This window comes from Coturnix japonica, chromosome 1, assembly GCF_054131305.1.
Source record: "Coturnix japonica strain WE chromosome 1, WE-NBRP24, whole genome shotgun sequence".
Taxonomy (NCBI): Eukaryota; Metazoa; Chordata; class Aves; order Galliformes; family Phasianidae; genus Coturnix; species Coturnix japonica.
The window spans coordinates 168,495,947-168,521,663 of record NC_140663.1 but is presented as its reverse complement, the minus strand read 5'-3'; the positions used below and the strand labels follow the sequence as shown (position 1 = coordinate 168,521,663).

At 43.9% G+C, this 25,717-nt stretch overlaps 2 protein-coding genes across 16 annotated transcripts; one reads left to right on the top strand and one right to left on the bottom strand.

Moving 5' to 3' along the window:
* Positions 1–913: 913 nt before the first annotated feature.
* Positions 914–12,884, bottom strand: FAM76B (family with sequence similarity 76 member B). 11 transcript variants are annotated; one of them, XR_014942227.1, is made up of 10 exons: positions 12,442–12,594; positions 11,605–11,669; positions 11,452–11,506; positions 9,639–9,794; positions 8,310–8,509; positions 7,330–7,398; positions 6,702–6,749; positions 5,631–5,766; positions 3,703–3,804; positions 914–3,268 (listed from the first exon to the last, which is right to left on the bottom strand). XR_014942227.1 is itself a non-coding variant. In XM_085536443.1 (10 exons), the coding sequence occupies exons 1-10, from the start codon at positions 12,867–12,869 to the stop codon at positions 3,179–3,181; spliced, it is 1,047 nt and encodes a 348-aa protein (XP_085392569.1). In that variant the 5' UTR covers positions 12,870–12,884; the 3' UTR covers positions 914–3,178. The 11 variants fall into 11 exon arrangements, 8 of the variants coding, with proteins under 8 accessions (XP_085392569.1, XP_085392570.1, XP_015707776.1 ...); XM_085536443.1 differs by lacking the exons at positions 7,330–7,398; positions 12,442–12,594 and adding exons at positions 6,426–6,506; positions 12,756–12,884; XM_085536444.1 differs by lacking the exons at positions 7,330–7,398; positions 12,442–12,594 and adding exons at positions 6,426–6,506; positions 12,756–12,884 and having other exon boundaries at positions 5,631–5,763.
* Positions 12,885–13,221: 337 nt separating this feature from the next.
* Positions 13,222–24,674, top strand: CEP57 (centrosomal protein 57). 5 transcript variants are annotated; one of them, XR_014942224.1, is made up of 11 exons: positions 13,222–13,256; positions 13,330–13,486; positions 15,231–15,410; positions 15,700–15,821; positions 17,467–17,580; positions 19,723–19,837; positions 20,701–20,805; positions 20,956–21,036; positions 21,344–21,588; positions 22,229–22,373; positions 23,479–24,674. XR_014942224.1 is itself a non-coding variant. In XM_015852288.3 (11 exons), exons 1-11 carry the CDS (start codon positions 13,233–13,235, stop codon positions 23,713–23,715), a joined length of 1,488 nt encoding a protein of 495 aa, XP_015707774.2. In that variant the 5' UTR covers positions 13,222–13,232; the 3' UTR covers positions 23,716–24,674. The 5 variants fall into 5 exon arrangements, 4 of the variants coding, with proteins under 4 accessions (XP_015707774.2, XP_085392567.1, XP_015707775.2 ...); XM_015852288.3 differs by having other exon boundaries at positions 19,723–19,800; XM_085536441.1 differs by lacking the exon at positions 19,723–19,837.
* Positions 24,675–25,717: the final 1,043 nt, after the last annotated feature.

Sequence of the window (25,717 nt, the reverse complement as noted above, 5' to 3'; positions counted from 1 at the left end):
ACATCTAATTTAAAATACACTGTTTTAAGAGCGAGGCTGTGGAATCCAAAGAATCCCCTTTTCTAGATAATTGTCTCTATCAATAGCTGCTGAGAATCACTTTCTTGTCCATCTGACTCATTTTTTCTTTTACATTCTGAACAGTCAATTCGTAAATGAGAAGTATTCTACTAGACTGAGGAAGGAGAAAAAGAAGTTTCCTTTCAGTAGCTAAAGGGGAGCTACAGGAAAGAAGGGGACAGACCCATTAGCAGGGTCTGTGGTGACAGAACAAGGGGAAATGGCTTCAAGCTCAGGGAGGGTAGATTTAGGTTAGACAGAAGGACAAAATATTTACAATAATCGTGGTGAAGCGCTGGACCAGGCTGCCCAGTGATATGGTTGATGCCTCATCCCTGGAGATTTTCAAGGTGAGGCTGGATCATCAGGCCCTGGGCAACCTGATGTAGCTGTGGTGTTCCTGCACATTGCAGGGCAGTTGGACTGGATGGTCTTCAGAGATCCCTTCCAGCTCAAAGGATTCTGTGATTCTGTACCTGAGAGAAAAACAAAAACAAGCTCCGAGAATTGCAGCACACAAGATCCAAAGACCAGGACTTACCAATGCAGAGTGCAGCATGTTATTATGGGCACCTCAATCCTTGAAATGGATGCAGAAACTCCCAGCTTCACCTCCAGTCTGAGAATCACCTAACTTGTACACAATGCATGTAGAGAAAGAACAACATTATAGTTAACAAAGTCAGAAATTCAAGCACTACTGAATACAAGTGCTTCTCTTCCCTCCTCATTTTAAGATAGAAAACCCACTTGAAAAAACATTCGATTCCACAAGATATCAGTTAAATCGTTTCTTTAAATTGCATTTAAGACAAGACAAATACAGATTTAAGAGTAATTTTAAAAGGACAGATTCGTGTTTTGACAAGATTTTATTGTGAAACGTTGGATTTAGAAAAGGTACAAAATGTCAGCAGTCAGATGTGTGCCAGTACAGTGTTTTAATAGTCTATACATGTGGGCAGCCGAACAGCTTCACTGCAGAACATGTATTCAGATGTAGCCTCTAAAAGGGGGCTGCAATATTCGCAGGCTTGAAAGACATCAATAGCTACAGCCAAAACAACCATCACTGGTCAATGCTAATCAACATCTGGGAACAGGCTAAAAACCACAATATGTTACAACAGTCTCCTTGCAGATCCACGTTTAAACAACATCAGTTTATTCTGTCAATAATCTACAGCTCCAGGACAGGATGTTCAGGACTGGGATTCAATTTTAGAGCTGCTATGTGGTTGCGTTTTAAAACCAGTTTCACCAAATATGGGTTGTCATTCAAGTAGGGAAAAAAAAGCAGTATCAAAATATTGCTCTGAATTAGTGAAAGCCATAAATTCGTACCTTACAAAGGAAAAAAAGACAAGTATCCCAAAAGGACAGCAGAATTCTCCACCCTAGTTCAGCAATTTTAATGAAGGAGTATTTCTAAACATACAAAGTTGATTTCAATGTATAAACGTATAAAAACACACGCATACCATATAAAACAAGCTAGCACAATTTTTCACGTGATTCAGTAGTCTGTCACTGCTGGAACTTGTTTGAATGTCTGCGAGGTATTCACAGCTCTGCACACAGCTGGACAGCCAAGTAATGTTCCATTTTGGTTCATTTATTTGGAGGTGCAGAGCTTATCATACACAATGAAGATTACTGGAATACAAGCAGTTACCCTGTTACCAATCAGTACCCAGAGCTGAATTAAGCCTACACTCACCTTAGACCACTATGCTGAGCTGTAGTTCACTTTCCTGACCAGAACCAGTGGGGTATACTAGGCTACACTGAATAGAAATACCTGAATATGACTGCTGTCCATTAGGAGCAAAGCTAAACCTAAACTGATGCCATTTAGAATCAAAATCTACCCCAAACTCTCCTTCTGACAACATATCCACTCCCTTAACCTCAGGATCATTTGTTTTGGCTCCTCTTTTCATACTGCGCATGTTTAGCAGGGGATGAGAACCTTGTGATTCATTAAGAGTAATCAAAAGTGACAACTAAGTAACTAATTAAATCAGACAACAGTGAATGCATGTACATTATTTATTTTAAATTTGAGTGTGTATCACTAATTAAGGTTGTAACATAGGGGGTACAACGTCTGCTAAGGACTTCAAGTTAGCACTGTGTCAAATGGAAAAGTGTATAAATAAACCACTGAACTTCAGTGTGGCAAAAAAGCATTTCTTGTTTTGTTTGGGAAGTGTTTGGCGTGAGCAGCACTACCAACACTCTACACCTCACAGACAAGCTACAAAGGTTATCTAAAGCCAAGACTCACTGCCTGTCTATGAGCTAGTTTTACTGCTGCTCCAAGCACTGCACTTTGATCCTTGATTCCGATTCCTCTGTACACACATTTATATTTACATAAAACATTTATTAAACATGATTTTAAAACATAAAAACCTTATGTACAAAATACCAACATTCCTATAAATAAACAGTTGGAGAAAGGCACTTGCAAGAAAAATCTACAGTAAATCTTACAAAAAACCACACTGCCTCTGTTACTGTACAATAGATAATCTTTCTGTAAATCCCTATCACAAGAATGTAAAACACTAATTAACTGTTATAACTAAGAATATAACCGTTACAGTTGTATTTACAAATACATATAAGCCTTTTGTTTTAGTTTCACTTGAGCACCATGATTTCCGCCCTAAGTTTATATTCTGATACAAAGTAAAAGAACAGTTGCCAGAAACCAGCAATCAATGTAACTGGAGACTCATAAACATTTGGCTGACATCGAGATAGCTTAAAAACATCCCTCGCTGCTTCGCAAAAAGTACACCTAGTTTGTTATTGCATGTTGTCCTTTTAGAGAGAACAATGCTAAGTTCTCTACACAATTTTCTTAATACTATTGCTGGCAAAAAGTTTCCAATATAAAAAAAATAATAATAAAAAAACATTCTTCAAGCCAGTTGAAGTGTTTTATCTGAACGGGAACTAAAAAAAGCCGCACGTTCATTATAAAAACGTGGAGGAAACATGCCAACTCATCTGGTGTGCAAAAATAGTTCTTCCACTACACAGGATTTTAAGGGCTTCGCAGAATTACTCAACGTTCCATTGAGCAGATCCATGAATCACCACCTCCTCAAGGAGACGTTAAAATACTGCCGCTTTTATCGAATTTTTTACCCTTTGACAGCGCTGCCACCTGCTTGAGCAGCTCTCTGTTTTTGGCCTGCAATACAGACAGAAAGGTGTTATCGATTAGCAGGGAGTCTCAGATCGCACTGTGACACTCTAACTCCTCCTCATTGCATTTAGGAAACAGGTACATTGAGAAAACTCAAACAATTGCTTTCAGAGCCTCAATATGAATATTCTACCTGCCAAGGAAAGGCAACCACATTTCTTCAACAGAAGTCAGGATCTGAGGCTCGCACTTCATTCTGTGATTAATAAGACAACTCTTTGAGGATTTCTCCCTCTTTAAAAACAGGCATGTAGTTTAAGCCCATATACTTCACAGTTGAATATATGTAGAGTTGAATATACTTCACTCAACTGTGAAATCAGACCGACAGCACACTCACAACTGATGAAACACCAGAGAACAGGAAATATTCCTTTTCGAGCCCCTCTCCAGCACCGAGCACTCAAGCAGCCACTTACCTGCAACTGTTCCACAGTTTCCTTGTGAGCCTTCTCCATGCTGTTCATCTTCGTCCTCAAGTTCGACTCCTGATACTGGAAGTCTGCTTTCAGTTCTGTCAACTGAAAATATAAATCCCATGAAGATTCCCTGGCCTGTTGCAGTGTGTCTTCTAATCAGCCCATGAAATCTTATGAAAGCCTTCAGAATCTAAGGAACTACAGTATTTATTTATTGCTGTAATCTCCAGGTATGTCTCACAATTCTGTCAGTTCTAGCAATGGGGATAATTAACACTATTAGATGCTCTCCCTATGGAAACAGCATAAAACAAGTCACTACAGAGAAGTTCAATGACATTTACTTACCTAAATAGCTTTACCCAGTAGATGAAAGTTAAAAATAGGTAATGTATTTCCTCCTGACTCATCTCCTTCTAAAGGTTTTGTAACAGAGAGGTGAGGGCTTAATGCTTGCCCTCTGAATAAACTACCTACACCCTCCATGATGGGCTATACAGATCTTTCACATTAAGCACTTAAAGGTTTGAAATTGCAAGTACTTCCAACAGCAGTAACATGAGGCATAAAAGCAATACAAAACAGTTTCAATATCCCTCACACAAATAATTTAACTGTAGAAATACAGGTACTGCAGATGGTTTAAAAGCAGAAATAATTTCCTTCTGGGATCAGTGAGCTGGTCTTGATTTAATGGTTAACCACCATGCATACCTATAATCAACTTTTAATTGAAAATATTACAAATGTAAATTATGTAAATTATTTTTAATACAATTCCATAATCTACCTGATTCTATCTGAATAGTCTAGAACCACTGTTAGTGACTTAACAGCATCTAGTTATGAAGAAAGGTTGGGGCAACTGGTTCTGTTTAGCTTGGAAAAGAGAAGGCTCCAGGGAGACCTCATTGTAGCCTTCCAGTACGTGAAGGGAGTGTACAAACAGGAGGGGGAATGGTTGTTTACGAGGGTGAATAGTGATAGGACAAGGGGGAATGGTTTTAAACTGAGTCAGGGGAGGTTTAGGTTAGATATTAGGAGGAAGTTTTTCACACAGAGGGTGGGGACATGCTGGAACAGGTTGCCCAGGGACACTGTGGATGCCCCATCCCTGCAGGCATTCAAGGCCAGGCTGGATGTGGCTCTGGGCAGCCTGGTCTGGTGGTTGGTGACCCTGCATATAGCAGGGGGGTTGAAACTGGATGATTGTGGTCCTTTTCAACCCAGGTCATTCTATGATTCTAGTTAACCAGATGGCACAGAAATAAGCTCTAATAAAAGATAATCACAGTACATATTTTTTCGCTTCTGAAAGCTGAATCTCTTTTCTGAGTTTTGACTGCAGTCATTTGAGCTTAAGTATATTTCACTTAACTTTTCCTGACTGCCAGGCACTAATCCAAGCTTATCAAGCTTATCCAAGCCATCGACCACAGACTGAGACTCGATAACCTGCACAACATATATACTACCAATATTTTAAAATCCAAACACTTAATTTACATAAATCGTACATGTAAATTTGTACACCATCTCACGAATTGTGGCCCTAGTAGCTTTAACTTAAAACTAAAGTTATGCTAAACTTGAAATACTTACTACTCTTATTCCTCCTCTTATCTTGTGTGTCCATCAGCCTACACAGATCATTTGGGAACTCTGCTATCATTCAATTTAAAACATGTAAAACACACAAACTGCTGTGTGGCATCTTAGGCAAGATGAATATAATTTGGCTCTAAGTCATAGAGGAATTCACAAGACAAAAGTCCCAGGCTTGTCCTTGAAAAGGTAAGGTCTAATAGGCTACTATATAAAAGACCTGCACCTGACTTTTGTTTTTTCACACCATTTCCACACCAATAGGAGTCTACAAAACAGAAAACAGAACGATGCAGTTCTCATTAAGCAGATGCAATTCTAACCTTTTTATCTTTCTCTAGGATGGTCTGATCTCTTTGCTGTAGAAGGCGTTTAAGTGACATTACTTCTTCTTTCAGCTGGCTTATGAGGACAAAGTTGTCAGTTCCCCCACTGTCCGCTGACTGATTTATAGAGCTACTAAAAACAGAAAGAAGTTAATTACGACATTAAAAGGAAAAAGAAGCGGTACATTTTTTCAAAGTTCACATTGGACAATTAACAATTCTACCAACACCCTTAAGAACTGATGCAAAAAAAGTATGTACCTGACAGAAGTGGATGCAACTGGCAAACTACCTTACTAATGGCACACATTACATACACCTGCAGATATATAGTTCAGTATTAGCTCCAAGGGGGAGAGATACCTTTGGAATGAAGCAGCCCCATTTAATCCCAACTGTTTGGTCAGAAAAAGAATACAGATTCGGTCTCACACCTTAAGGCCCAAAAGGCTTCTTTGGATACTGGCCCAACATTTGGCAACAGATTCAATCCTGTGTCTTATCTGAGAAATATCAGGGAACACCATTTCATTGGTAACCAATGCTTTATTATTTAACCTTTATTAAAGGTTGTCTCAAGCAGCTTAAAAGTAGGAAGGCGGTGCCAGTTTTCTCACAGAGTAATATAGTTGACAGACAGCACTCAGATGCCACCCAGTAATCTGTGTGGCTGGACAAGTCGCACCTCCCTCACTCTTCAGACAGGAAAAAATAGAAGGAAGCAGCTGGCAACAAATCTATTTGTGCTCTATTGGGTCGAAACGCCTCAGCTTTACAAAGATGTAACTTTACCTATCTCCATTTGATGGCTTGGATTCCAGTTTGGGTTTTTTCTTTGGAGTTTCATTCTGAATAGCTGCAGAGGATTTATGGCTGAAATCAAACAAAATGTAAACCTAAAGCCTCGTGCTACATAACCCTCTAATTCACCATTTGGTACATGTAATATCACTAACTCATGCTCCTTGCTGTAATGCTAGAGATTAGCCAGAAAAGCAAGAAAAATTCCTTTAGATAAAAATGCCAAAAAGCAATTAAAAAGAAATTAACAAATAATATCCTATTTACCTCTGTTTCCATAGTCCCTGATCTTGTTCTGGACTCAGACTGCTGATTCTGAAATAAACAAAACACACTTGGTAACTGACCAGAAGTACCATTATTCCTAAGTTTATAGGGATCATATCTGTACTTCATACAAATCACCCCCCTTTTTCTTTTTTTAATTAAAAATTACCTATTTTGAATACTCAGCTGGACAGCATTACCTGTCCCATTCACAGCCCCTCTTTATAACATCAAGAAGCTATAAATTCTTTTGTCTAAACATTTACATTACTGCAGCACGCAAGATTTCATGAGGGAAGGCTAAACCTTTTTTTCTTGTATTTCCCAATTTTTGGGTATATCCTACAGCTTATCTTGTGCTCAGCAAACTGGTCTAAAACAGCAATCTCAGAATTCCCATACTCTAAAATGAACATTGCCTAAAATGGTGCTTATGTGATAGCACTTGAGCAGCTTTACAAGTTTTAGAGCCCTGAAAACATCTCTTTCATGTCTAAACACATGTCTTCAATCATTTCAAAAGTAACTTCACTGAATGCCACTGACAGAGGAACAGGAAAACTGAGAACACCACGTTGAATCAAATAGTTCAATGATTTTTCATTTCTACCTTGTATTATTCTCTCACCTCAACAATAACTGAAACGGATAGGAAAAGTCTTATTTATTGGACCAGAAGCAATGGACCCAGGGCAGCCTACAGAAAAAAGGTGCCAAACAAGCAACATTACGACCTGTATAGAGATACGCTCATTTTGTTAACTCTTGAGAATATTAGAAGCTCCATACTATAATAAAGAGCTAACTTTATATAAGTCTTACTATACCTCATGCATTACATTAGGTTTAGCTTGCTGCAACTTGACTTTCAAAGATTAGAGAGACCAGCACAGTAATTCTCTGTAGGAAAAGAAGAATCTCCTTCAAGTTCCTAATCTAGACTTTTCTTTTTAACTGAGCATATTTATATGTCTTGTTATCAGTGCAGCTTGCTTTGCTTCTCTCTTTAAGCCACGCTTAGCCAAACAGGTTTCAGTCAAAAAGGAAAAGCGAAGCTTAGAACAAAGTGTGTTCCTGTGATGGGGTCATCACCACTGCAGCCATACTATCTGTCATCCAAAAACAAATCAAGCATTTCTAAAGTGTGCCCAAAGCCTATCAATGAAAATAAAAATCACGGCCACTATTACCGTAGCATAAGAAACAAATCAATGTTGGGATTTCTGATTTGATAAGCTGGGTATCTAAATTAAAGCTTGTATGCTGCTTCTACCACAGCCAGAGATGGCATGCAGAAAAACGTAGCAGGAGATGGGACAGAACTAGGTGAGATGTTCTCTGTGTCAGTAAGTGAAGTGAGTGCTATTTTCCTATGTCTGTATAATGAAATCCTGCAGGATTTGATTATCACTAGCAAAGAGATGCACACTAGCCCTGGACTAACAGTGATCTCATACCTTTCCTTCTGCTTCTCCATTTCACAACTATACGCACGCAAACAAGGCACAGTTAAGTTAGAGTGGGTTATTTCCTTCCATTTCACCTCAGTCCTAACAGCACACAACTGGAAAAAGTAACTCCAATCATTCTGTTTCTTGAAAGGCTTACTTATGGTGACCACTGCTGTGACGGTGGTGGTGGTGGTGGTGATGGTGGTGATGTTTTGAATGGTGCTGGTCTTTCTCAGTAAGGGATGAAGACGAGGAGTTTGAATGTGAAGATCCAAGACTCTTCCTCTGTTCTTTTGTTTTCTGTAGCACTCGTTTGTAGGACAGGGTGCAGAGCCAACACAGCAACTTTCCATCGACCTTTTGGGAAACATAGAATCATAGAATCTGGGCATACAAGTAGTGGGCATACAAGTACTGTTTGCCAGTATTCCTTTGGTGGCAGGGATGAACACTGAGATGACCAGAAAAAGCCATCTTATAAATGCATGGCTGAGAGGCTGATGCAAAAACAAAACAATTCAGAAGGGTTTTTTTCTCCTATATGTGTTTTAGTACTTGCAAAATAAATAAATAAATAAAAGTTTCAATTCATGTTATCTTTAGGAAAAATTCAAACATCCCGATGGTATGAAACAACACTACTGTATCACAGAATCACAGAATTGTAGGAGTTGGAAGGGACCTCTAGAGATCATCAAGTCCAACCCCCCTGCCAAAGCAGGCTCCCTACACCACGTCACACAGGTAGGCGTCCAGTCAGGTATTGAATATCTCCAGAGAAGGAGACTCCACCACCTCCCTGGGCAGCCTGTTCCAGTGCTCCGTCACCCTCACTGTAAAGAAATTGATATACGAGATATGCACATTATCCTTCAATAAAGTGAATCTTATTCCAATTCTTTTTGTAATAGGGAATTATGCTAGAATGAGCTCTTAGCAAACATGGGACAAACTACAACACAGAAGGGATAACGCAGTTGATGCATCTTCTAGAAAGGAAATCATTCTCAGGTTAGACAACATGTAACCTCTCTCAACCTATCACACATAATCAAGATATCTTCTATGAAATGGGAACATCTGTTGTCAACCTGAAGAAGAGGAGGCTCAGCAGAGACCTTATAGCTCTCTATAATTTCCTGAAGGGGGGTTGTAGTGAGATGGGGGTCGGCCTCTTCTCTCGTGTAATCAGTGATAGAACTAGAGGGAATAGTTTCAAGCTGCGCCAGGGGAGATTCAGGCTGGACATTAGGAAGTATTACTTCTTGGAAAGAGTAGGCAGGGATTGGAATGCACTGCCCAGGGAGGTGGTGGAGTCACCGACCATGGGAGTGTTCAATAAACGTTTGGATGTGGTGTTGAGCAATTGATTTAGCCGGGAAGTATTGGTAATGGTTGGACTAGATGATCTTCTAGGTCTTTTCCAACCTCGATAATTCTGTGATTCTGTGAACCTAAGCCACGCCAGCTCTGGAACAAAGCTTACCTTCCTTCTTCCCTCCTCTTTTCGATCAAAAGCACACTGCTGTTTGCACTGCTCACAAGTTTGAGGTGGGCCGTACTTCTTTTCTGAGTTGGTGCAGCGCTGACATTTCGTGCCAATAAATGCTGCAATAATATTACAGTACTGACAAGGCTTGGGCTGAAAAGCAGACAAATGGAACGGAGGTTAGTTCATTATTGAAACAGTGAAGTATTAGCACAGTTAATTCGAATCACAGGATGAGGACGCTTCTAAACTACAGTGGCTTCATATGATGCATCTTAAACCCTTTTTTCCAGCCATCTCTCTCCCCAGTACTTTTTCCTCTACAAAGATCAAAAGGTCAAAAACCACTTCAGAACTGCCATGAAAACCCAGATATAAACGTTGGATCTGCACTATACTTTTGCCTTTTGTTTGGTTTACGCTTACATTCACTAAATGTCTGCCTCCATGCCAACAGCTGTTACGTTTCTCCAATAAGCTGAATTTCATCTAAAGTAGATGAAGTTACAAGCTCTTGTCTTACAAACGAGATTACCCTGATACCTTCCTTTAACTTGTGTCTGCAGGGCACACAGACGCAGTGTGTGTATTCACATACTAAAAAGTTGAACTTCTCTAACAGAACTGATGCTGAAGTTCAAAACAAGGAAACACAAAGTAACACAAATACAGCTAACACTCAAAATCTGTCCTGCTTAGTAGCTTAAATCGATTAACACGCAGCAATTTTCAGACTTACACAATACAGTGTGACTGTATTTCCATGTTAACCACTCATAACACAGGCAGCTAACGGTCCTTCTGCTGTCAGTGTGTGTTTGTGAGAATAGGCAAAGACTTTCTTTACATGCATGAGGTGAATTAGCATAGTTTGTTCTAACTACACCACAGTTAAGAATAATCATTAAACTGCATTTAACCACAAGGGACTTAAAAGTGAACAAAACAAACTGGAAGCCAGGAAGGAAATCTGTCAGTCACTTTTCGAATCATAGAATCACAGAGGTTGGAAGGGATCTCCAGAGATCATTGAGTTCACTCCACCCCCTGCTAAAGCAGGTTCCCTACAGAAGCTTACATAGGAAAGCATCCAGATGGGTTTTCAATATCTCCAGAAAAGGAGGCTCTGCAGCCTTTCTGGGCAGCCTGTGTCACCCTCACAGTAGAGAAGCTGTTCCTCATGCTTGTATGGAGCTTCCTGTGCACCAGTTCATGCCCTCTACCCCTCGACCTGTTGCTGCACACCACTAAAAAGAACCTGGCCCCGTCCATTTGACTGCCACACTTCAGACACTTATAAACAGTGATGAGATCCCCTCTCAGCCTCCTCTTCTCCAGGCAGAACAGCCTCAGATCACACAGTCTCGTGCGGGTGGGAAGGGACCTTAGAGATCATTGAGTTCAGCCCCCAGGATTCGAGCCTCCTGTGTAGCAGAGCGGCACTTCTACCACTTGCACCACAGGGGGGATTCAAACCCGGGCCTCCGGTGTTGCAAGCAGCACTTCACTCTCAGCCTTTCACTGTACAGATGCTCCAGGTACATCATCACCTTCATGGCCACCCATAGGACAATCATCATCAGTTCTCTGTCTTTCCTGAGCCAGGGGAGCCCAGATCTGGACACAGCACTCCAGGTGTAACCTCAGCAGGGCAGAGCAGAGGGGCAGGACCACCTCCCTAAACCTGCTGGCCACTCTTTTCTTATCACACCCCAACTCACCTTTCCCCACTGAAACAAAACACGAAACAACTCTTCCAACCCCACCAAACCCTCCTCCACATGCTGTAGACCCCAGCAGCCCTACTCACCGTTCCAAACTGCTTCACGTTCTGGGCGCACTTCTTGCAGATGGTGTTCGTTTTGCTAAAGACAAGACTCAAAGTCAGCCGGACTCCGGATCACCACAACAACAACCCCACCCATCTCCCCGCTGCTCACAGCGGGCCCGGTCGCTGTCCTACCTCTCCTGCTGGAACTCGGAGCGGCAGTACGTGCACTTGACGATGGGATGCGCGATGCGACACTCCTGAGGGAGAACAGCGGTCATGTCCTGCACCCTGCCTCCCCTCAGCTCACAGAATCACAGAATTGTAGGTGTTGGAAGGGACCTCTAGAGATCATCGAGTCCAACCCCCCTGCCAAAGCAGGTTCCCTACACCATGTCACACAGGAAGGCGTCCAGGCGGGTCTTAAATATCTCCAGAGAAGGAGACTCCACCACCTCCCTGCGCAGCCTGTTCCAGTGCTCCGTCACCCTCACTGTAAAGAAGTTCTTCTGCACATTCGTGCGGAACTTCCTATGCTGTACTTTCATCCCATTACCCCTAGTCCTGTCCCCACGCACTACTGAAAAGAGACCAGACTCACCACTATGGCTCCCCCACCTCAGGTATTTATAAACATGGATCAAGTCCCCTCTCAGCCTTCTTTTCTCAAGGCTAAACAGACCCAGGGAACTAAGGGAACTAAGTCTCTCATAGGGGAGATGCTCTAGGCCCTTCACCATCTTAGTGGCCCTCCGCTGGACTCTTTCCAAGAGATCCCTGTCTTTTTTGTACTGGGGAGCCCAGAACTGGACACAATATTCCAGATGAGGCCTCACCAGGGCAGAGTAGAGGGGGAGGATCACCTCCTTCGACCTGCTGGACACACTCTATTTAATACACCCCATTATCCCATTGGCCTTTTTGGCTACAAGGCTCACGGTCACTCTGTCATCCACCATGACGCCCAGCTCCCTCTCCAGCAGGTCTCTCCCCCTCCCCGGCCCGCTCCCCTCACGCCGCCCCCCGTAGCACCTTGCACAGCTGCTGGCCCTGCGATAGCTCCTCGAACGGGTACCGCTGGTTGCACTTGGTGCACGCGTACAGAGCCGGTGCCGCCGCGGCCGCCATCCGCCCCGCCGCAGGCCCCGCGCTCCGCTCCGCTCCTCCCCGCCGCCTCCCCCTTGTGTCGGTGTCACCCCGCGCCCCCCGCCCTTCCCTCCGCCCCGGGCTCAGGGATCCCGCGGCAGCCAATCACCGCCTCGCGCCAAACCGGCCTTCAAAACTCGCCGCCCAATCGCCGCCCCCGCTCCGCTCGGTACCGCCAATCCGAAAGCGGATTCGCCGACCTGCGCTGCACGCCGATTGGCTGGCCTGCGGGTCACGGCGCTGGTTGGTCCCGCTCGGGAGATCCTCGCTTTCTGATTGGCCGACGCTCGGGGGCTCCCTTTGACAAAGCCCATCCTCTTCCGCTATCTCCCTTTCGCGCATGCGTAGACGCTTCACGTGCCGCGCACAAAATCCCGCGGCCTCTCGCTCCTCCCGCTTTCGTTCTGTCGGCTCACGCGATTGGTTGGAGCGAGGCCACGCTTCTTCGGCTGACTCCAGCCTTTCGATTGGCCGAGAGGGTTTGTTTTTCTTTTTGATTGGACGAGCGACACGTCATTCAATATGAACGCGTGACGTTGAGCGGCGCGCGCTCGGGGGCGGTGCTTACCTACGCTCCTCCTTTTTCATTGGCGGAGCGGCCCGCCACTCAAGCGTCACGTGATAAAAGCGCGCGGCACCGTTGCTGCCTGTGAGGCGCGGGCTGTAGCTGAACAAACATGGCGGCGGCTGCGGGGCGCGGGGTGAGACGCTGTGGAGACGGGGGCGGGTTATTTGACTGTCCCTTGTGCTATAACGGCTCTGTTTCGTTCTCAGAGTGATCCATACAAAGCTCCGAGGTCTGTACCGGCCGCAGACGGGCTCTCTGCATCTTCCTACCTGGACTACCCGAAGCACAAGCCCTTCATCAATTCCGACCTGCTGCGCTCCCCTCAGAAACCTGTGGTACCTTATCCCGAGAGTAACAGCAAAGGTAATGGGGTATAGAGGCGTAGGATGGGCTGGGTTAACAGGGACATCAATGATCAGCCAGTTTCAACCCCTCTGTTATGTGCAGGGTCGCCAACCAGTTTTATTACATGAGGGGTCTGGAGCACAGGCCTTACGAGGGAGCTGGGATTGTTCAGCCTGGAGAAGGGGAGGCTCAGGGGGGACCTTATAGCTCTCTGTAACTTCCTGAAGGGAGGTTGTAGTGAGCTGGGGGTTGGACTCTTCTCTCGTGTAATCAGTGATAGAACTAGAGGGAATGGTTTTAAGCTGCACCAGGGGAGATTCAGGCTGGACATTAGGAAGTATTACTTCTCAGAAAGGGTGGTCAGGCATTGGAATGCACTGCCCAGGGAGGTGGTAGAGTCACCGACCATGGGAGTATTCAAGAAACGTCTGGATGTTGTGTTGATGAATATGATTTAGCTGGGAAGTATTGGTAATGGTTGGACTAGATGATCTTCTAGGTCTTTTCCAACCTTGATAATTCTGTGATTCTGTTTTGCTTCTTGTTATTGTAAATAAACAGGTTTTAGTTTAGCATTTGGGGTTATGTAACAGCTGTTTGTAGCTCCAGATGTGCCCGTTTCACCTGAATCCTGCTAACAGTAATAGTGAGAATATAGTAGGGGATTCTGATGCTATAAACTGGATTACGCCACCTGCACCTTTCCCCTTAACTGTGACTGCTATCTCTCCCTTCTTTCTGTGGATTATGCTTAAACATAAATTAGGATCAGGCTAACATGAATCACAGGTAAGTTTGCCCTATCAGCTGTCTGCACTGGCTTTCTCATGTTATACTTCAGTAGGATTTTGTAGGGAAAGGGGCTTATGTTTATGGTCCCCTTTGCAGAATGAAACAATCACAGAATGACCCGGGTTGGAAGGGACCTCAAGGATCATGTAGTTCCAACCCCCCTGCCTGGCAGGGCCACCAAACATACACATTTACTAGATCAGGTTGCCCAGGGCCCCGTCCAACCTGGTCTTGAACACCTACAAGTACGGGGCATCCACAACCTCCCTGGGCAGCCTGTTCCAGGGCCTAACCACTCTCCTAGTGAAGAACTTTCCCCTAACATCCAACCTAAATCTTCCCTCTTTTAACTTAAAACCATTTCCCCGTGTCCTGCTATTGTCAGCCCTTTGCAATACAAGCTAACAGCCATCATGTTACCAGCAGGTGGTCTGATGGCAAGGTGATGAGGGTTATGTTACAGCTGCTTTTTTTCTCTGATGGGTATAGTAGAGCTTTAAGCAATTGTTGGAGTAGGGAAGGGAACAGAAGGTGGGGAAGTTGGTTAACACACACCCTCTCTGTGCATTGTAGGCATGAGGGGTATAACAGGTGTAGCAGAGGTATAGCAGGTTAACTGCTTCTTGGGGAGGTATCTGACCTTTATTCTCCTCTGTGGTTATGAATAGGAGTTTTTTCTTCATTCACTTGTGGAGGTATAATAGAACAGAGGCAGAGAAGTCGCTGCTGCTTTAATTGTTCAGCTGTCACGTTTAATTCCCAGTTGATAAGATAGGAGGTGTCCTGTTTGCACTTTATCAACAGGATATTTGCCTGGCTCCTGCTGAGCAATGGGAGCTTCATTCATGGAGGCAATCCTGGCTGGTGGGGGGGAGCACTCTCTTTCTTATGTAGCAAACCTTTCAAGGTAACATCAAACTTGAACCATGCTTATAATAGCAACTAACAAAAGCTACTCGCTCAATTACAGCAATATTTTCTGCTCTGAGGAATCTTCAGGAGAAAATTCGTCGGCTGGAGTTGGAACGGCTTCAGGCAGAGGAGAACGTCAAACACCTCAGCAGAGAAACAGCAGACTACAAGAAAGTACTGAGTGAGCAAATGAAGCACAGAGAGCGTGACAGAACTGAAGTGTCAAAGAAAAATCAAGGTTGGTTGCTGTAGGTAACACTGAATGTTGATGTGGATGAAGTCTGGGCTTCATCAGTGCATGAAGCTGACTTTGTTCGGTCTCTATTTGGTAGCAAAGCATGGAGTTTTGTTGATTTAAAAGCTGACTTTGTTCTGGGGGGGTTTGCATGTGTGTAAGAGTTGATTTGGCTTTATCTGAGTTTTAGATGAGCCTTTCCTTGCTTGTTTTTGAAGCGTCCTGAAGATGTCAAAAAACAACCCCAACGAGCAGCCCTTAATCTCACTTTTTGGCCTTCTGTTACTTGCAGAACTGGCTTCTCAGCTGGCGGCTGCTGAGTCTCGGTACAGCCTGTTAGAGAAACAGCTGGACTACATGAGAAAGATGATCCAGCACGCGGAAAGGGAGAAGACGCAGCTCTTGGAGAAGCAGGTGTGTTCTCAGGATTGAATGGGCAAAAAACTACAATCGTATTAACTCTGTCCTTATATTTTAGAGTTAATGCCTTCAGGTGTGGATGTCTGTTTGAGATGGCCTTTATATTCTTGGCTGTGAATAATTGCCCTGTTTAATTTTCAGTATTGTTAGGACCCTGGTATTTATTTGCTTTTTACCTTTGTACATCTGTCTCTATGGCGATACCAAAGGCTCCGGTATTACTGTGTCATGCACCAGCAAGTAATTCTCACTTGCCTTAGCTCATCCTATGCCTTGGAGTAAAATAACTGACTGTCAATGGACAAACCTTCCCTTTTGTCATTGGCTTTAAAATCTATTGAGATTTTATCAGGGAAAGTACTAATTGAAAGAAATGATGGTGAATTATTTTTCCTGTCATTGGCTATTGTGGGATTTGCCCTATATCAGAAATGAACTTAAACTTTCTCTTGTGGGTGTGTGGATCACCCAGGGCTCTCTGTTCATTAGCTTCTGTGGCTCCCCTATTTCAGACTATTAAACATTTACTGAAGGATTAAAATAAAGAAAATTGCCTCTAATTGCTGAGTAATAGTTTTTTATTTTTGTCATATTTGGTTTGGAAGGAGGAGAGGCTGCAGAATCTTTATCTGATTCTGGCTTGGTGTGAGATTCCCAGCATGGGTGGAGTTCCCAGCTGTGGCAATGCCTTATATTACTGTGCCAATGCTCCTTAGTTGTAGCACCACTTAACACTGGATAGATGAAGTAGTTCTTCTGCAGTCCTTCCTTGTGTTGCAGTTATAAGGCCGAGGTTAACAGCATGAGTTTCAATAGGGCCAAGTGTTGGGTCTTGCATTTCGGTTGCAACAACCCCAGGCAACCCTACAGGCTTGGGGAGGTGTGGCTGGAAAGCTGCCTGATGGAAACAGACCTTGGTGTGCTGATGGACAGCTGGCTGAATATGAGCCAGTGATGTGCCCAGGTGGCCAAGAAAGCCAATGCCATCCTGTCTTGTATCAGGAATGGTGTGGTGAGCAGGACTAGGGAAGTCATCCTGCCCCTGTACTCACCATTCGTGAGGCCTCACCTCGAGTACTGTGTTCAGTTTTTGGCACGTCAGTACAGAAAGGACATGGAGGTGCTGGAGCAGGTCCGGAGGAGGGCAACAAGGCTTGTGAAGGGCTTGGAGAATCAGCCCTAAGAGGCTGAGGGAACTGGAGCTGTTCAGTCTGAGGAAAAAGGAGGCTGAGGGGAGACCTTATCGCTCTCTTCCAGTATCTGAAAGGTTCTTAAAGTGAGAGCGGGACAAGTCTCTTCTCACCGGTGACAGGATGAGGGGAAATGGCCTCAAGTTGTGTCAAGGTAAGTTTAGGTTGGATGTGAGGAAACATATCTTTACAGAAAGCATGGTTACACACTGGAATAGGCTCCCCAGGGAGGTGGTTTAATCACCATCCCTGTATATGTTTAAGAGCCATTTGGATGTGGTGCTCAGATATGATTTAGCAGAGGGTTGTTAGAGTTAGGGTACTATGGTTAGGCTGCGGTTGGACTTGTTGATCTTAAGGTCTTTTCCAACCTGGGTAATTCTCTGATTTTATATGTGTGCTTGTTTTCCTGTGCTTATAATCATTTGCCCTTTTACTTCTCCTTCAAGGATTTGTTGGAGAGAGAACGGCTCGATCAATCACGTGTTCAGTCAAAGCTGGAGAAGCTGGATTTGTTGGAGAAGGAGTACACCAGGCTTACTACAATGCAGTCCATGGCAGAGGTCTGTTGTGTGTGCTGTAACAGATAAAAATCTTGCTTACTGTATGCAGCACTTTGTAGCTATATGACAATAACAGAGCTGTGTGTGTTGTTGGTTCTGTTTTCAGTTGGTTTGGGTTTGTTAGTTCTTTTTTTTTTTTTTTAATTGCCACTTGCCTTAAGAAATGCAGTTATTTTGTGGGCAGAATTCTGCAGTCTGGCATTGCCTGCCCTCCAGCCCTGGTTGGCTGGCAATGCATTTAATCTGCTTTTTCAGGATACATTTTCAACCAATAGCTTTTAAAAGTTCAGCATGGCCATGTTTGGTCATATCTCTTTCTTTGTACCATCTGTGCTGTTGGCTTCTGAAATCCAATCCTCATCCTTTCTACTGCTGGAGAGACACCACAGGACTCTGAAGTATGAGAACTACAAAAGGCTTTAAAGAGGGAGAGGCTTTCACCTGCTGATTTTCTCCCCCCTTTTAGAGCAGGCAGTGTGTTGTTAGAAGGTGGTACTGGGGATAGTTCTGGACTCAAACATGTTCCAGTTTTAACCTTGCTGTGCAAGTGTTATCCAGACTCTGACTGAACAGAGGTTGTGTGTGTGCTTTTTAGTCGTCGAGCTGTTACTCAGTATTGCCTTCAAGCCACATAAAGATGTAAAAAGGAGGTACTGAGATTCACATTCATGTGATGGTCTCCTCATCAGAGCGTGCAACTCCCAAGTGCATTAGTGTAAGAGCAGTGTAATGGTAGTCCTGCAGTGCCTGGACAGCTGACTGAGAGGATCTGAGCATGCCTGTGTCTGATGATGGAGGCTGTTCTCTATAAGCGTGGCATGGGCTCTGGTTTTTGCATATCATCTGTAATTTGAATATATGTGCATGTTGTGTGCTTTAAAGAATTGTTGTTGCTAGTCATCTTGTCTTAATGCTAACCATGAGACAAAACCAGAGCGCTGTTCTGTGAGCAGCAGAAGTGATGAGCTTCCTGTTGTGGCTGTGTGCTGCCTACCCCTCCTGTTTTTCTTATCTCCCCTAATTGCCAGGTGGTGAGAAGCAGCAGCTGCCCTGCTGAAGCCATGCACATGCTGGCTTCTCAGCTGCCAAGCAAATGCTGATTCGCAGGGCACTGAAGCACAGAGGTAGAGCTGTCTTCACACCAGAGATGTTTTCTGCCTTGTAGACCTGGTTGGGTGTTTGTTCTAGCAGCCAGCTACTAGGAAATGAAGGCATGCTGTATCTTTGAGCTCTCGTACCTTTCCATTTCAGGTTGTTTGAGACTTAGTTCAGTGCTTATCTCTTGGTAAGCACAATTCCTGTGTGACATGGTGTAGGGAGCCTGCTTTGGCAGAGGGGTTGGACTCGATGATCTCTAGAGGTCCCTTCCAACCCCTACAATTCTGTGATTCTGTGATTGGTGATAGCTGAGGATTCTACGTTACCTGTGGGATATAACCATTCTGAGAGCTGAGCTTGGAAGGGGGATTTCAGAATACTATTTGATTGCAGGAAAGGAGAAAAATGCTTTGGGAATATCACTGAATTTCCACAGTGTTTCTGTCACTGAAGATGTAGTGAGACACGTTCTTGCTGCACAACTTGAGCTATGCCCTCCAGCTAAAACAACTGACCAAGTGAATGCTTGGTCTGTTTTTGTGCCAAAGCATTGGTTTGGCTTCCTGTCAGTCTTCAGCTCAAACAAAAGGTTTGCTTCAGCATTCGTGTATTAAAGCTGTCATACGCAGCAGGTTAAACAGTAAACTTTGCCCATGTGGGAGTCAAGAACTGACACGCTGTCATGGGTGGACGATGTTAAGTTGCCTTTCCATTCTAATCTTCATTAAGAAAGTGACTGTATGGTCAAAAAAAATCCCTTATCTCAGAGTTCAGCCGCATAAATTACTCTTCCTGTAGGCTGCAACTTGAATTCAAATACCAATTCTGGAAGTAAAAGTGGAGAAATGATTTCTAACTAAAGCATAACCACTGCTCTGTTGCATTTATGCCTGTATAGGTGGCATTGCTTCAGTGATTTTTAGTTCTAAAGTCTTAACGTAGCAAGTTGAGCTGCTAAACTCCCGCTGAACCTCTCGGTATTGTGAGCTTCATAAAGAATTTGCTTTGCTAGTAATGCTTTTGTTTTCGTTCAACTTTGACTAGAAAAAAATGAAAGAGCTGGAACAGAAACTTCAGGAGGAAGAGCACGCGAGGAAGCTTGTCCAGGAAAAAGCAGCTGAGGTAACAGCAGGAGAATTGTGTTGTACTGCTCTGCACTGTAAGAAGCTCTTCTTGATTTATCAGATCTCGACTACATTTGCTGGTTATGTCTTCTCCATACAGAATGCAGGTTGCACCTTCACCCTTAGGTGTCTTCACCCCATCCTCTCACCTGATGTTCTGAGTGCCTTGGAAACCTTTTTCTCACAGCATCTGTGCACTTAAGCCTTATTTTTTTGCAATAAGAGAAGCTGGTTGGAAAAGTAATTCAGACTAATTTGTAGCTGAGGATGAATGAAGATCTCTGCTTTAAATAGATCAATTGGTTAAGAAGTGTGTTCCCTTTATAACTGTAACTAGGAACACTGCATAAGGAGGCAAAGAAAGAGGCTGTGAGTCTGTAAGGAAGGACACTGGCCTCCTTCTGTGGTCATTATGTACTCATCAGTTGTGTGTTGAATAAGTATTTCGGTAACATGGCAGGCTCTGTGACCTCTCCAGTAAGCGATAAGCTCAAGTCAATCATAAATGTTTTGTGATTGCTTGAGAGATGATTTCTAACGCCATAAGAAGGAACAGCAGAGCATATATGCCACAAAATCAATGGAGGAGGGCTCTTCACTTGAATTCCTTACTGTTTTATTAAGTATAAAACACAGCATCTGTTTCGATGCCTGCCTGCATGGGAGTTATTCAGTACAGCTCATTCTTTAACTTACTGGGATTAGCCATGAGAAGTGTTGTTGAAGGAAATGTTCTTATCTGGTGTTTAGATTTAAGCTGCAGGAGCATCTGCGCACTTGCAGCCCTTGCTTTCAGAGAGCTTGTGTTTTAAAAGATGCTCTGTTACCAATCTGAGCACCTCCTGTCTGATAATCCATTATATGATTTTAATCATTTCTCTCATTCCCTTCATTGCAGCTTCAGACAGGCCTGGAAACCAACAGACTGTTAATTCAAGCAGCATCACCACTGCTTTCTCCAAAAGCAAGAAAACCCAGGAAGAAAACTAAGCAGCCAGAGAAGGTAATGGGGAAGAGAAGGGTGGGTACTGAGAAGTGAAATCAACGTGTGCATGCAGTCAGAAAGTAGGCTGCCTCTTATCAGAAAGCTGAGGCACAGTGGGTTTGCTGTAGTGTCATCTTTGATAAACATTTCTCTCTTCTTTCCTTTCAGAAATGCTCTCTTACAAGCCATCTCACTACGCAGCCCCATTACAGACTGTGTCTGGGTGATGTACCCTTTGTAGCTGGGAAGGTGAGCTGCTGAATTCCAAGGCTTAATGCTCAGTAGCTGCAGCTCCTTAAATGGCTTTGGCACGGTGCACTCCTGACACCCAGTGGTCAGATCTTGTTTTCCTTGGCTCTTTTGTCTTCAAAAAGCTTGTTAATCTGGTGTTTTCTAACACGGGTCTTTTGTGCTGCTTTCTGGTCAGGCTCTTCCTGTTATGTATATCCACTCAAAGAAAAAAATACATTGGCAGCAAATAAATTCTCATTTACGTTTTTCACTAAGATGAGTAGGTTGATGACAGTGTCACTTAAAAGAGGTATTTTCCTTCTAGTCTACCAGTCCCAGCCATTCAGTTGGTGCCAATGTACAACACGTCCTACACCTCATGAAACATCACACAAAAGCTTTGTGCAACAGTCGCGTGGTGAATGATGCTCCTCTAGCAAAGCCCATCAGTGCGGGTCATCCTGCCAGCAGAAGCAGAAAGGCACCTCTGTCCAATGACTGTTCTTCATCGCAGGAAGAGCTCTCAGAAGTTCTGCAGACTTTACAGGATGAGTTTGGGCAGATGAGTTTGTAAGTCTGATATATTTAACGCTGCAGACCACAGATGCACGTGCTTTATATTCTTGCTTTGAAGTCGGAAAGTTTTGCTGGGGGAAGCATTTATGTTGGGAAGTCTGTGGCATGTGATCTGGTTGTTGTAGCTGCAGAGATTTTCCTTTCTCATTGCAGTTACAGATTGAGTCTGGTAATCCATTGGGACTCTGTATGTGTGTTTATGTGCAGCAGTGTTGTGTTTCTGGGGGCCTGGGGGGAAGTGTGGTAACAGCCCCCAATGCAATGAACAAATATTCCATTGGAAGACAGCTTGACTAGCTCTCTTGCTCATCCTGGCTAACAGGCGATGAACTGTCTGCCAGCACAACAGCAGTAGAAGCAGATGTATAAAGTAGTAACTGAACAAGTGCTGAGTTCTTTTCCTTAAGGGCTCTTTCATTTAATTTTAAATGTGCATGTAGAAGTTGTTGGTTATGGACAACTTCACGTTGCAGCAGCCTGCTGCCAGGATATGCAAACTCAATGAAGCTACTCACTACCATAAGTGTTCTTACTGGTTCACTATTGCATGCTGAATTTGTTAGGCTGCTACCATGGCTGTGTATGCCAGCACTGAGTCTATTGCAAGCTTTGATCTGCCTATATTTTATGTTAGTGATCACCAGCAGCTGTCTAAGCTTGTCCAGGAAGCTCCAACCGTTGCAGTAAGGGAAGATCTGGAGAGGGAACTGGAGGTGCTAGTGGGAAAGATGGAGGCAAAGGCAGACCAGATCAACAAAGTTCGAAGGCATTGGCTGCAGGTGAGTTACTTGCCTGTGATCATACTTGTGCAAAGGTGCTCTTTGTTTTTTTTCTGTATTGTTTATTCTAATGTAGCAACCATAGTGTGAAGCAGAGATAAGTATTAGATTCCCAGCTTTAGCTTCACATCCCAAAGTCAGTCTGCATGCCTCTGTCTTTCTATTCCAGTATTCCCATAGAAGGATGCTTTCTGCCTTACCATGTTGCCCATGTGCCTGCTCTCTGTTCTGTCCTGGGCACAGCTTTGCATTAGACATTTCATTACATTTTATACTTCTCTCATCTGCAAAACAGGGGAAAGATCACCTACAGTACAGTTGCGTGTTGCACAGCTGTTAAGTCTGTAAACATGCTGTAAGCTGGGTGAGCAGTGTGCAAGTTGAGCATATAGAGTGGGAATGGAATGGGAGAGGTGCTGGGCCCCCAGTGTCCAGTCTGGGAGGTATTTCTGGTCGTGCCTCCTGATGCATTGGGTTGCTGCATGTTTGGATCGGTCCCACTCTCACACCCAGCATACGTAACAGTTGTGGTGAACTCCACCAACTGTTTTGTGTGAGGGCCAGAGTGACAACCAGCTGCACGTGGCCTCACATGATGCTATTTCTTTGCATTGGAGAAAACTCTAAACTTCTGATAACCTCAGCTGATACCCATGGGCTTTCACTGACACTTACCAGCTCTATGTCTCGGTGGTGTCTTGGTGTTCTCCCTAAGGCTCCATTCCTGGCAGTGACGTAGTTGCTAAGATCAGAAGTGTGTATGTGGTGAATCTTTTGTCTGTTTTTAAATCACTGGATTTTAACAGTGACAAACCAACACTTTTATGTTCATGGTTCAGTCCCCTTAAAACCATAATCGACTGCTTGATTTTTAAAGAGTGACATTTGTAATTCACACTGTAAGCTGAGCACTGCTCTGAAGATGTGAATATAGCAATGCCATGTAAGGAAAGTAAAGTGTTTCTTATTCAGGGCAGTGCAGAAGCATCTCTTTGTGTAGCTGATCGAGCTGAGGGGTGGAATTTCTCAGTTGAGTGGAAGAACTGCAGAACTTAAACCAAAGCAATGTTAGTGACTGATGTTCTCATTTGGGCTTTCCTTTCAGCTGGGAAGACTGAAAAGAGAATGCAAGTCCAAGAAGGCTTCTGCTAAACACAAGAAAGGCAGCAAGTTCCCTGTGAGTGAGGTTAAAGTAACAACAAAGATAACCACCAAAGGGAAGGATGCTGGTCCCATCAAAGTGAAACCTGGAGAGAAGAGCCGTAGAAACCTTCAGTTGTTGAGAGACATGCAGACTATACAGACATCACTACAGAAGGATGATATCAGCTGGGACTACTGACTGTTGTGCAGGAGATGCTTTTGAAACCATCCCAGTCACGTTCTGGGTATAAAGCAGCTGCCATTCTTGCCATGTGAGAGACCGTTGTATGCTAAGTGTGGTTTTGAAAAGGAGGTCCTTAATTCCTCCATCTGTGGGTGATTGTGTGGTCTAATCTAAAACTCAGTCCATGTTAAGGTATCTGGCCACTGGATCTAAACGTGGGTTTCTACCATTTCCCTTTGTGTCAGGATTGCAGCAGTCCCTCCCTTTTCTCTGTCAGCACTGTTTATGTGGGCTGGCTTGTGTGAAATGCCACTGTGAATATCCCACTGTTGTGGAACTCCTGTGCTTTGGGAGGCTTCTTCAGATGCATCTTGAAAACAGCAGCAGGTCCTTAAGCCTTGAGGGCTTCTGTCTGTTCTGTTGTGTGCCTACCTGCCATTATTCAAACTGCGATTGTGAAAGGGAGGACAGGTAAACTCCTTCACAAGTGTTTTTCCATAGTTCTCAAAGAGCTTTCCTAGCTCTGCACGTTCCATTAGTCAGCATTAATGGCGATGGATGCTTAAGGATGCAGAAGTGATTTCACAAATCATTTTGCTTTAATGATGGAATTGCTTTCATTCTGAAGGGTGAAATATTTCTCCAGAGCTCATACTTGATGTAAAGGCTATAGGATATGGGGTTAATATCCCTTCTTGTCCATGGCTTTGGGAGGTAAGGGACGGAGATATGTTTTAAATTGCAAATGCCAAGTCTTGCTATTTGGTCCTGGCATCTTGCTTTTAACTTGAAATATGTGCTTTAATGAGAGATCTATTTTTGTTAGTAGTGCAATTTGTTTTGCGCTCGCACAGCTGAGTAAATGTTATTTATTATCTAAATAATGTAAAGAATTTCGTATTAATGCATAGAAGACCCAGGTTATCTGTTTATACAGTTGAGAAATAATAAAGCTGGCTCGTCTGATGAGTGAATTGTGGGAACAAAAGGAGGGTAACCTTCATAGGCAACTTCCTTCTGAGGGGAACAGAGGTTGGATATTTCTTTGAAGAAGCGGTCAGGAGCTGGAATGGGCTGCCCAGTGAATTGGTAGAGCCACTGTCCCTGGAGGTGCTCAACAACCATTTAGACGTACTGAGGGACGTGGTTTAGTGGGGAAATATTGGTGGTGGTTGGATGGTTGGACTGGATGATCTCGGAGGTCTTTAACAATATTTATGATTCTTTGACTTAGCCACCATCACTGAAATATGACTGGAGTGTTGCAATGGATGGCTATAACCTCTTCAGGTGGGATAGGCAAGGAAGGAGCAGCAGTGGAATGGCTCTGTGTCAGAGATTGTTTTGATTTTGCAGAGCTCAATGCTGGTAACAATCAAGTCCTTTCAGGTAAGGATCAGGGGAAGGCTGATGAAGCTGACATCCTCAGTTATAGACCCCACCCAGCCAGGATGAACGGATAGATGAAGCATTCTACTACTGACTGGCAAAAGCCAAACTGTCATTAGCCCTTGTTCTCTTGGGGGGCTTCAACTTACCCAATTGTTTCCTGGAAATAAAATACAGCAGAGAGAAAAGTCTGGGAGGTTCCTGGGGTGTGTGGAAAAAGAGAACAGCCTGACACAGTCGATAAGAGCCTACCAGGGAAGCGCCCAGTTAGAACTGCTGTTCAGTTGTAGAGAGACGTGGTTGGAAGCTGTCTTGAGGATAACAACCATGGAGTAATGGAGTTCCATTTAGAACACTGACTCTCAAAGAACTCTCCCAACCAGTCCTGAAGGTCAAAAGGGGTCCAGGAAGGCTGGATATTGTTCAAGAAGGGAACCTTAAAGGTGCTGGAGCCAGCTGCCATTGTGGGAGAGAAGACTGACCTGGCTGAACAGGGAGATTTGCTGAGACTTCAAGGGGGGAAACAGAGAGTTTACCAACATTGGAAGAAGGGACAGGCAACTCGAGAATACAAGGATGATGATAGGATATATAGAGAGGCATATGGATGTGTTTATAAAGTGTGGCA